Genomic DNA, 11,492 nt, shown 5'->3' with positions numbered 1-11,492 from the left:
TTGGGTTGGAGGGACCTCAAAAGCTCCCCCAGTGCCACCCCTGCCATGAGCAGGGACATCTTCACCAGCTCAGGTTGCTCAGAGCCCCGTCCAGCCTGGCCTGGGATGTCTCCAGGGATGGTTCAGCCACCACCTCTCTGCCCAACCTGGGCCAGGCTCTCACCACCCTCAGCACAAACAATTTCTTCCTTGTGTTCAGCCCAATGTCTGGAATGGAGCCGGCTCTGACGTTGGGTGGACAAAACACCCCCCGTGCGCTGCCCCATCGCCCTCTCCCCACCTACCCGGATCTCCGTCGTGACGGGACACTTCACCAGCTTGAAGTTCTTGCCCAGGTTGAAGCTGTTGCTGTAGAAGCAGACCTTGAGGATGCGCATCTCCTCCTTGTCCATGTCCAACGTCCCCATGCCCAGCGTGGCCTCCAGCGTCCCGGCCAGGCTGCGGGACGAGCTGCTCCGTGGGCGACCCAAGGCCTCGGGGATGGACGTCATTGTCACCACGCCGGGGGTGCTAGGGGCTGAGCATCCCTTCCCTGCGGGACAGACAGCGCGCTGGCACCTCGGGGACCCTGGGGACGGGGTTGGGAGAGGGTCAGGGGGATGGGGGAGGCAGGTGGGGACAGTGAGGACACCCTGGAGTGCACGGGGAAGGGATGGATGGAAGGGATGGAGAGATGGAGGCAGAGGTGGGGAGGGACAACAGAATGGGACAAGGGTGGCCTGTGTCCTGTCACACAGCCCCGGTCGCGCACGGCCACCAGTGTCACCCAGCCCAGCACCTCTGGCAGAGCCTGGTGTCCTTGTCACCTCCAGAGCAACATCTCTGTGTCCTTGTCACCTCCAGAGCAGAACTTCTGTGTCCCATCACCTCTATGTCCCTTCTCCTCCAGGCAGCACCTTTGTGTCCCTGTCACCTCCAGACCAACATCTCTGTGTCCCCATCACCTCCAGAGCAATACCTGTGTCCCTGTTACCTCCAGGGACCCCTGCGTCCCCAGCACTCACCATTTTCTCCCCCCATAAAACCCAGGTAAAAGCTTCAGGCTGCACCATCCCAGTACAGGGACCTGCAGCTGGGGGTCAACAACGTGACCCCCCAATGTAGCTGCATTTTAGCAGAGAGTTTTGCATAGAAAACCCATTAAAGAGCAAACTGGGGTGAACAAGCCAGTTCCTTCTCAGCTAGAAGGGTGATACTGGTTTATATCAATGTGCTCTTTTATTTTTAGAGGGGACAAAACCCAGAAGCCAGCTCAAAAAGTGTCATTTGAGCCAGAAGGGAAGTGGTTTTGAGTATTTCTTTCGCTGAGAAAAAGAGTTGAATGGGATGTGTGGGGCTTGGTTTATTCAAACTTTTCCTCTTCGGGTGGATTTTGGGGTGGCACGGAGGATGCTCTGGGCTGTTTTCCCCACCTCTCTCGACATGGAGCCAGCTGAGACCGGGTAAACTCAGCTCACATAAGCCCAGCAAGGGCACAGGGTTTGTCTCAGCCTTGTTGCTGGTTTCTCAGGCCAGCACCGAGCTTTGCAGGGAACCTCAATGAGCAGAAAACCAGCCAGCACATCCCTTCACCTGCAGCCAGCCCCGCGGTAAATTCGGGTTTGCAAAGAGCTGCTCCGAACCACTCTTTTGTAGGTGTGCAATAAAAATAATAAATATAGAAAAATACGGAAGTTCACCCATTAGGCTGTTTCTGAGCTGGAGCCCAGCTCAGCTCGGTCCTTGAGTTACTGATTAAACAAACAGGAGCGTCACAGCTCTCGTGTGTGCCACTGGGGTTTGCAACACGGCAATCACCCTCTGCACCACCTGAAAGGAGCTTGGAGCCAGGGGGGTCGGGCTCTGCTCCCCAGGAACAAGCGCCAGGAGCAGAGGAAACGGCCTCAAGTTGCGCCAGGGGAGGTTGAGGTTGGATGTGGGGAACAATTTCTTCCCCAAAGGGCTGTGGGGCATTGGAACAGGCTGCCCAGGGCAGTGCTGGAGTCACCATCCCTGGAGGGCTGGACAGACGGACATGAGGTTCTCAGGGACGTGGGGCAGTGCCAGGGTTCATTTAATGATTGGACTTGAGGATCTTGAAGAGCTTTTCCAATCAAACTGATTCTGTGGTTCTCTCAGGACCGGTGCTCATCAACATCAGCCACCCCAGCCCAAACATAAAGCACAGAATCATTTTGGTTGGAAAAGACCCTCAAGAGCATCGAGTCCAACCATTAACCCAACACTGGCACTAAACCCTGTCCCTTCAAGGCCACTTGTCCCACACCACAAGCACGAAGAGCAGGCGGGGGCTGCAGCCACTGCCCCATCACCGACCTCTGCAAAACCAAGAGCAAAGAAATAAAACTCTGCAACAAGAAAAACCCTACAGCAAGAAAAAACCTACAGCAAGGAGATGGCAGCAGGGACCCTTCCCAAATCCAGCTTTTCTCTCCCTGTTCCTTGCTCCTCGCTGGGATCGCACCATCGTTTGCAGGGTGCATCCCGGCGGTTTTACAATGACAGCCCCGCGTGCTATGGGGACGCCGTGTGCTGTCCCCCCGCCACCGTCGTCTTTTTAAAGCATCTTGCTTGAGTCACCGGCCTAAAAATACACACGGCATCACCTGACGCTTTAGGGTCCGTGCAAAGGGGTTTGCTGTGGGTACAACACGCGGACAGCCCCAAACTTTGTTTTCCAGGTAAGGGAACAGGCAAAAAGGCTCCGTATCCCCACGGTTGCGATGGAGCGTGGGTACGATGGAGATGGGATGCTCAACGTGAAGCTGAGCGAGGCAGCAGCATCCTCGCCTCCGCACACAGCTCGGCGGGCACAGGGATGTGAACTGCGATGACTCAAAACACAAAACCAAAGCAGTGAAGTTGTATATGAAACGTTCCTTCTCCTGAATAAAATACAGCCTTAACACCCCTGGAAGTTAACTCACGACCACATAAATAAACCTTCCATTTAGTTTTATCCAATCCACTTTGATTAAATTTCAAAAGACAGATAGAAGTTGATCAGCCATCATGATGACAGATATAAATAATTTATAGTCATGTTGAACATTAAGGCTTTGAAACTTCTCTGCATGCACAATTTCAGGAACTTGGGAGCAATCCCCCTGAATGTCCCATCCTTTAAGCCAGATAAAAGTATATGTTGTTAAGCATTTATCCTAGCAACTGTTAGAAGCACAGACCTTGATCTCTACTGAGTTGATACATTAGAATTAGAGCGGTGAGAAACAGCAAAGAGCTGAGGATGGTGTCAGAGCAGGACCAGCATGCCAGCCCTCTAAGGAGAAAAACTATTCAATTCACCCCTTCATTTCTGCTAAATGGGGATCAACCAGCAAGAGGATAAAGTAAAATCAGTAAATCCCCTGTCCCAGCTCGGTAGCAGGCGCAGAAATGTTCCACTTGAGGCTTTGCTGCAGCTCTGTGGAGGATGCTGGTACCCAAAGAGCTTCTCCTCCGAGACATATCTAAAATACGTATCTAAAAAGCAAATCCTGCATCCTGTATCAGAGGGACCCTCGCAGGGGATGTCGCAGTGGGGACAACGACCCAAGCCAGGCCCCAGGGAGAGGGAACTCAGCCCCTGGTTGAGCACGGGAGTTGCTGACTTAGGAAGCCGGCATTTCTCAGAGCATGTGCGGGGAATGTTTTGCTCTAGTTCTTCTTTTTCCCCACTTTCTCTTCATTTTCTGCTTTCCCCGTGCCCACAGTTTGTCCTCTTGCCCTCTCGGGGAACCCGTGGGGTCAAGGCTGGGGCTGGATATCCCGTTTGTGTCCCTGCATTGAGGAATGATGCTGCTGAGGAGCAGGATGCAGAGAGAGAGCATCCCATGGATAACAGCATCCTGCAGGGCGCATCTCATGGATAACATCCCATGGGTAATGGCATCACAGAATCACAGGATGGTTTGGGTTGAAGGGACCATTAAAGATCCCCCAGCCCCCCCTGCCATGAGCAGGGACATCTTCAGCAGCTCAGGTTGCTCAGAGCCCCGTCCAGCCTGGCCTGGGATGTCTTCAGGGATGGTTCATCCACCACCTCTCTGGCCAACCTGGGCCAGGCTCTCACCACCCTCAGCACAAACAATTTCTGCATTCTGTTCCGCCTGAATCTCCCTCCTTTAGTTTAAACCCATTACTCCTTGTCCTATCACAACAGGCCCTGCTCAAAAGTCTGTCCCCATCTTTCTTCTCAACCCCTTTTAAGCACTGAAAGGCCACACTAAGGTCTCCCCGAGCTTCTCCTCTCCAGCTGAACCCCCCAACTCTCTCAGCCTGTCCTCCCAGCAGAGCTGTTCCAGCCTCGGGTCATTCCTGGGGCTCCTCTGGCCCCTCTCCAGCAGCTCCATGTGTGTCCTGTGCTGAGGACCCAGAGCTGGACCAGCACTGCAGGGGGGTCTCACCAGAGCGGAGCAGAGGGGCACAATCCCCCCCAAACCTGCTGCTCACGGGGCTGGGGACGCAGCCCAGGACACGGGTGGGTTCTGGGCTGCCAGCGCACACGGCCGGGTCATGGCCAATGTCTCACCCCAGCACCCCAAGTCCTTCTCCTGGGGCTGCTCCCCATCCCTGCACCCCCAGCCTGGACCGATACCGGGGTTGCCCTGACCCAGGTGCAGGACCTTGCACTTGGCCTTGTTGAACCTCATGATGTCCACATGGCCCCACTGCTCCAGCTTGTCCAGGTCCCTCTGGGTGGATCCCATCCCTCAGGTGTGTCCCCTGCACCACTCAGCTTGGTGTCACCCGCAACCTTGCTGCGGGTGCTCTCGATCCCACTGTGTCATTGATGAAGATATTAATTAGTCTTGGTCCCAGCACAGATCCCCAAGGGACACCACTTGTCACTGGTGTCCATCCAGACATTGTGCCATTGACCACCACTCTCTGGGTTCAACCATCCAGTCAGTTCCTCATCCGCCGAACAGCCCGCCCATCAAATCCATACCTCTGCATCCCACAGGGAGCATCCCATGGATACCAGCATCCTGTGGAGAGCATCCCATGGATACCACCCCATGCATACCAGCATCCTGCAGAGAGTATCCTATGGATAATATCCCATGGATACCAGCATCCTGCAGAGAGTATCCCATGGATAACATCCCATGGATAACAACCCATGGATAACAACAGCTCCCAGGGAGCATCCCGCTGTCCCTCGGCAGCACCTCTGACCATCCTGACCAGAGTCTGACAGGGCTGGAGGCCACTGGGGTGAACAAGGGCACATCCCACGTTTTGATGTCCCCTCAAGCCCAGCATAGACGCAAGGGACAGCTCCAGGCCCCCCAGCCAAGCACCCCAAGTCTCACAGCCCTTGTACCCCCCTGGAAACATCCCCACCTTGCCTGGGCCAAGATATTAGTTCAAAATAAAGCTGGGGATGGCAGCAAAGGCACTACCTCCCTTCCAGGGTGGGGGCACATCCCATGGGACCCCAGATTTGTCCCAAACCATGTCAGACACGATGCAGCCCCAGTCGGGTAGATGGTGACGGAGGAGCCCATGAAATGAAACCGAGAGCTTCCACCACCACCAGTGTCCCCTCGCTGCACCCTCCGTGTCCCCCCCACCAGCCCCTGTTCCCTTCTCCTGCGGGTGACAGCCCGGAACGGCCCCGCGGCCGCTCGGAGCCACCCCCGTCCCGCACCCAACACAGCACAGACCAGGAAGTTTTTTTCCGGTCACTCGCACACTCTCGGAAAAGTTCGGTGCCCCAAGTGCCGCTTCCTCCAGCTCCAGCCCAGACCCCGACACACCTGGGCTGGCGGCCCCCACCTCGTCCTGCCCCAGGGACACACTGAACCCCCCCATCCCCTTCCCTGATTCTGTGTGATGAGGGTGCAAGCGCTCAGCCCTCCACTCACCTTGTGGTGAGGGTCTCGGTCGCACCGTCACACCCCGGGGTGCCCAGGGATGGGGGAGCAGGAGGCAAGTGACACTTACAGCAAGGTGGCCGTCCCCTGTGTCCCCACGGCGAGGCCGCGCTGACGGAGCGGGCGCTTCCTGCTGCGGCTGATAAGTGTGCGCAGAGGCATTTGCGTAGCACCCCGGCAGCAGGCAGCGGGCAGGCAGCGGGCAGGCAGCAGGCAGCAGGCAGGCTGCAGGCAGGCAGCAGGCAGAGCCCACGCGTAGGCAGGCTCACACGCGTGCCGCAAGCGGCTGCTTGAGCCCGGCATACGGATGGGGAAACTGAGGCACGGCCCACCCAGTCCGGGACCAACTCGTCTGGGTGGTCGCAGTGCGGGGTGGCAGACGCAGGCAGCAGGCAGCAGATGCAGGCAGCGCGCATCCCCCTCCTCCGCAAACCCCAAAGCCCACCGAGCGATGCCGCAACCCCAAAACACGGGGGGGATGCAACGCGAGGACCCCGTGGGAAGCAGAGGATGGGGACAATGGGGACTTGTGACTCACCCTGGTCACCCAGGAGGGTCTCTGGCTGCCAACCAGCCCCGTGGGCTCCATCATCCCTCACGCCGGGACCCAGCGCACCCCGCTTTGGACCATCCTCATCCCCTTTTCTCGGCCAAGTTGGATCCTGGCTCCATGCAACTCTGTCCCCGTTGTCCACCCACAGCGTGGGGACCCCAGCCCAGCCGGAGCCACCCCAAAGGCAGGGGACAGGATGCACAGGCAGGGCCCCAGCAGGCAGGGCTGCCTGCTCTGCCCCCGGCCCTTCCCCTATCTATGCAGGTATTTAAATGACTCACGGCTTTATTGCTCGGTTCCCCAGGGAACAGCCGGGCTCTCCCCCTGTTTGGCACCACACTCCAGCCCTGCTCCGCCACCGAAACCAGTGAGTTTCCACCATTTCACTGGGAGAGGGGGTGGGAGCTCCCAGCTTTATCTCTTATTCTCTGTATCTACCCCAAATCTGCCTTGCCCAGCTCCCATCCATCACTCCAGCCCTGTCCCCAGCGGGAAGCAGGGTTTTGCCGTCCTGATGTAGATCCTGGCCAGGTATGGAGGGTCAGTGACACAGAAACACGGTGAGTGTCCTCAGGGTGCTGCTGGGACCTCGGTGACAGCTGGGAGCTGAGCTCCAGCCTGGTACAAACCTCTGCGGGGGGTCCTGCATTCCATTCCATTCCATTCCATTCCATTCCATTCCATTCCATTCCACCCCATCCCATCCCATCCCATCCCACCCCCGTCCTCCATCCCCCATTCTGCCCCCCGGGGCATCTCTCCCCATTCCCACCAACGAGGGTTCATCCCTGTGGGTTTTCACACCAGCTGGACCTGACACATCCCTGGAAAACGCAAGACAATGCTGGGATGCAACAGCCCTTGGAGGTGGGATGGGAGGTGGGAGAGTGGCCCAGCGGTGGGAGCTGGCTGGGGGCACTGGGAGGGTCCCGCTGTCCCTGTCCCCCAGCCCAGGCAGGCAGCACTGGGGGAGGATGGGGACCGAGGGCTCCTCACGTGATGTCCCCGCAGAGGAAACCTGTGTTTCGCAAAGCTAAAGGAAATGACACAGGCTCCTGCCTGGCCGCCTGAGGGGGGTTTGAAGCAGGTATAGAAGCACCATCCGCTCTGCTGAGAGACCCCAAAACACAGCCCCCCACTGACACCCCCATGCCCAGTGCAGCAGCTCCCCACAACAGCTGCAATCACCCCCAGCAGATGACGAGTGTCCCCCCAAACTCTCAGGTTCCATCATGTTTCCGTCCATCTGACACCATCCTGCTACAACAGCAGCCCAGGACCCCTCGTTCTATCTCCTGTGGGGGAGTATCCCCCTCTCCAGGCAGGCTCCCACATTTTTCAGACTGGGAAAACATCGGTGGGGTTGGTTTTGGGTGCAGGGCTGGGCATGGACCCACATCCCACCTTCCCCTGCGTCACATCACCCCCCTATACCACATCACCCCCTGCATCTCATCTCTCCCTGCATCCCAACACCTCCTGCATCCCAGCACCTCCTGCATCCCTTCTCCTCGCCCCGCGTGCCATCACCCCCATATCCCATCTCCCCCATCATCCTATATCCCTCTGTATCCCATCACCCCCTGCATCCCATCTCCTCCTGCATCCCATGTCTCCATGCATCTCATCTCCCATCCCACATCCCATTTCTCCCTGAATATCACCAGGCCCCATCCAATCTCCCCCTGCACCCCATCTCCCATTCCATCTCCTCCTGCACCCCATCTCTCCATGCATCTGATCTCCTCTTGCATCGCATCACCTGCAGCATCCCACCTCCCATCCCATGTCTCCCTGCATCCCATCACCCCACACATCCCATCACCTTCCACATCCCATCTCCCATCCTGCATCCCATTTTCCCCCACATCCCATCGTCTGCTGCATCCCATCTCCCATCCTGCACCACATCTCCCCCTGCATCCCATCTCCCATCCCATCTCTCCCTGCATCCCATCACCCCACACATCCCATCACCCCACACATCCCATCACCTTCCACATCCCATCTCCCATCCTGCATCCCATTTTCCCCCACATCCCATCGTCTGCTGCATCCCATCTCCCATCCTGCATCCCATCTCCCCCTGCATCCCATCTCCCATCCCATCTCTCCCTGCATCCCATCACCCCACACATCCCATCACCCCACACATCCCATCTCCCATCCTGCATCCCATTTTCCCCCACATCCCATCGTCTGCTGCATCCCATCTCCCATCCTGCATCCCATCTCCCCCTGCATCCCATCTCCCATCCCATCTCTCCCTGCATCCCATCACCCCACACATCCCATCACCCCACACATCCCATCTCCCATCCTGCATCCCATTTTCCCCCACATTCCATCGTCAGCTGCATCCCATCTCCCATCCTGCATCCCATCTCCCCCTGCATCCCATCTCACATCTCATCTCCCATCCTATCTCCCCCTGCATCCCCTCTCCCATCCCACCTCTCCCTGCATCCCATCACCCCCCATCTCCCACCCCGCATCCCATTTTCCCCCACATCCCACCTCCCATCCCAACGCGGTGACTGCGACCTGCACCCCGTCAGCCCATGCGACGGCCGGCACCGGCGACACGTTCCCGGGGAATTAACAACAACAGCCGGCGAGCTGCCGGCACAGCCCACGCGCGGCAGCTCAGCCGGAGGGGCTGACTCAGGCACGGGCACAGATCTCCATGTTCCCGGCGCCGAGCGGCACTGCCTGTCTGGAGCAGGGATGGGATGAGGCAGGACCATCTGGGGAGGAAGGGCTCACCGGGAGATGGGGACAACAGGCTGCGGATCCCCGAGGTGACAGGATGCCCGTGTGGGGCTCCCCATGAGGATGCATCACGGTGAGGGGCTCAGGGACCCCCAACCCCGCTTTTGTTTGGCCGTGACCAACGTGGTACCCAGTCTTGAGGACAACATGTCCCCTCTGAGCACTGCTAACTGCTCCTGGCCACCTCCTCCCCAGCCAGGGAAGCTCTGCAAGCACCCCCCAAGTATTTGTGGGCCCTATAGCTGTGGGGGGGCATAGCATCCTCTCCCAGGGCAGACTGCCCGGGTTTCAGATGCAAAGTTCGCTACAACCATCCCTTCTGGTCCGCACCCCTATTGAGATCTTCCTGCCATGCCAGAGCCATCGGTACCTCCGCTGATCCAACCAGGTGCAATCCCACAGGGGGAAAAGACACCCCCCGAGCAGCTTTGTGGGACAAGGGGTCCACCCAAAATCCCTCATCTTTTATGGTCGGAGAGACACAACTCACAGCTGATCCGGCAAAGCTGTGGTTTCATACCCCCCTGCAGCTGCCAGGCACAAAAAGGGTCACGGGGAGGCTCTGAAACCTGGGATCAAGGTCCCATGGCTCTGGTGCTTCAATCCTGTATCACGGGATCATCCTGCAGCTCCCACTCACTCCTGCAATTAATAATGGAATTATCATTTGGTCCGTGCTTTTTTTCTTGCACCTCCACACCGCAAACGGGTCCAACACCGCCCCAGCCAGAACGATGCGACTGTGGTGTCAGGAAAAGGGTCAAACGTGCCAATAGGCTGGAAAAGCGCCCAAAATCAGCCCGGGGAAGCGATGCAAAAGCATTGAGGAGGGATGCGGGAGATGCTTTTTGTTCCAGGGTGATGCGAGAGGACAGAGCTGAGCAGCATCCCCAGGCCAAGGGGTGGTGGGGCTCAGCCTTCCCCCCAAAACCAAACCACCCCAGCTCACAAAATGTCACCGGGCTAAAAATAACCCCATAGCAGCATCAAAGCCGCCCCTTGGGGAGGGAAATCAGCTTCCCAGGAGCAGGGTGGGCGTATTTCCCAGGAACCTTGCTGGGGGAGAAGGAACCGGAGCAGGAGAGGGCTCGCAGCATCACTTTTTGGCCCTGGTCGCTAAGCATCACTCCCGGTCGCCAGGCAACCCTGGGGACCACGGGAGATGCTGCTCATGCTTCATTTTGGGAAAGGGGAAGGAAAAAAGAGGGTCTGGGGTAGAAACCCCGGGTGCTGACATTAATTCCGCTTATATTCATCTCAGCTTGCTGAAGGAAACTCATCTGCAAAACTCCTGGTGGGGCTGTGGCATTTTGGGGGTAGAAATTTCCCACCTGGGTGCAAAGCTCCAGCTCCTCCAGCCCTTCCCCTGCATCAAATGGGAATTTCAAGCCCCAGCTGCTCCGCCACAGCCTGGAAAAGCCCTCGGTCGCGGTCACACTGAATTATCTATACTGCCCTATATGGCTTCGCAACCACCTCCCAAGCCCGGGTTGGAGCTGCGCGGTCCCAGCACGCTGGGCTGGGTTTGCAAAATGTGGGAAGTTTGCAGGGGAATTCAGCTGAGATCGGGGGGAAATTCATTGCTGTCATTTAATTAAGCATTTTCTTCTCTTGCTCGGCAATCATTTCCATGGGGTGCTATCACGTAGCCGCACGGGGTTACGCAAAACCTGCTCGCCACCAAACTGGAAGTCTCTTTGCAAAGTTTTCAGCCCTTTTCTTAGACAGATAAGCATTTTAAATCACTTTTTTTTTTAAATTAAATATAAACCAAGTGATGCCCTGAGGCGCCTTCAACGCTCTGCCCACCCAACCTGAGCTGCAGATGGACCAGCACAGGCCAAATATCAATGTTTATCCCCCTTTACCTCCCTCAATTTCTAAACTTCTTTCAGTATGAGGTGTCTAATTTTTCATGTCAAGGGGTTTTTTTGACTCGTGGCCAGGAGTGCAGGTCTCAGGGGGGGAGATGTGGCTTCATTCCATGTCACCCCCCTTGGGATGCCAGGGATGCTACAGAGCATCCGGTGCCATCTCTGCAAGGGGAAGGGTGTGGGGATTTCCCACCTGAAATCCCTCGGTGTTTCAGCCTCTGGAGATCAAACCGGGCAGCAAAACAACCCAATTTCTGCCAAGGGGAAATTCCCCGGGTGCTGGAAGCCGCCCCAGCAGGGCCCCATGGGGCCAGGCCAGATCCTGGCAGGTATTTTGCCTCTGGCTCTAGTGGCAGAGGGAGGGGAAGGCAAATCCCCTTCCTCCTCCTGGTTTGACTGCAAATTAATTAA

General features: G+C 57.3%; 1 protein-coding gene across 11 annotated transcripts in view; it reads right to left on the bottom strand.

The window, feature by feature from the left end:
• Positions 1-11,492, bottom strand: part of PTK2B (protein tyrosine kinase 2 beta) — a 41,014-nt gene that overhangs the window by 21,738 nt on the left and 7,784 nt on the right. For 8 of the 11 annotated variants that reach the window (XM_065833289.2, XM_065833284.2, XM_065833285.2 and 5 more), the window contains exon 2: positions 285-532. In XM_065833289.2, coding sequence (XP_065689361.1) covers positions 285-491 — 207 coding nt within the window. In that variant the 5' untranslated portion in view covers positions 492-532. Of the gene's footprint in view, positions 1-284; positions 533-5,873; positions 6,029-6,420; positions 6,536-11,492 lie in introns of those variants that run through there. The other 3 variants (XM_071807198.1, XM_071807197.1, XM_071807196.1) reach the window with 3 other exon arrangements.

The sequence above is a fragment of the Patagioenas fasciata genome, chromosome 3 (assembly GCF_037038585.1).
Source record: "Patagioenas fasciata isolate bPatFas1 chromosome 3, bPatFas1.hap1, whole genome shotgun sequence".
Lineage (NCBI taxonomy): Eukaryota > Metazoa > Chordata > Aves > Columbiformes > Columbidae > Patagioenas > Patagioenas fasciata.
Note: the sequence above shows the minus strand (reverse complement) of the source record. Positions and strands in the feature narration are given on the sequence as shown.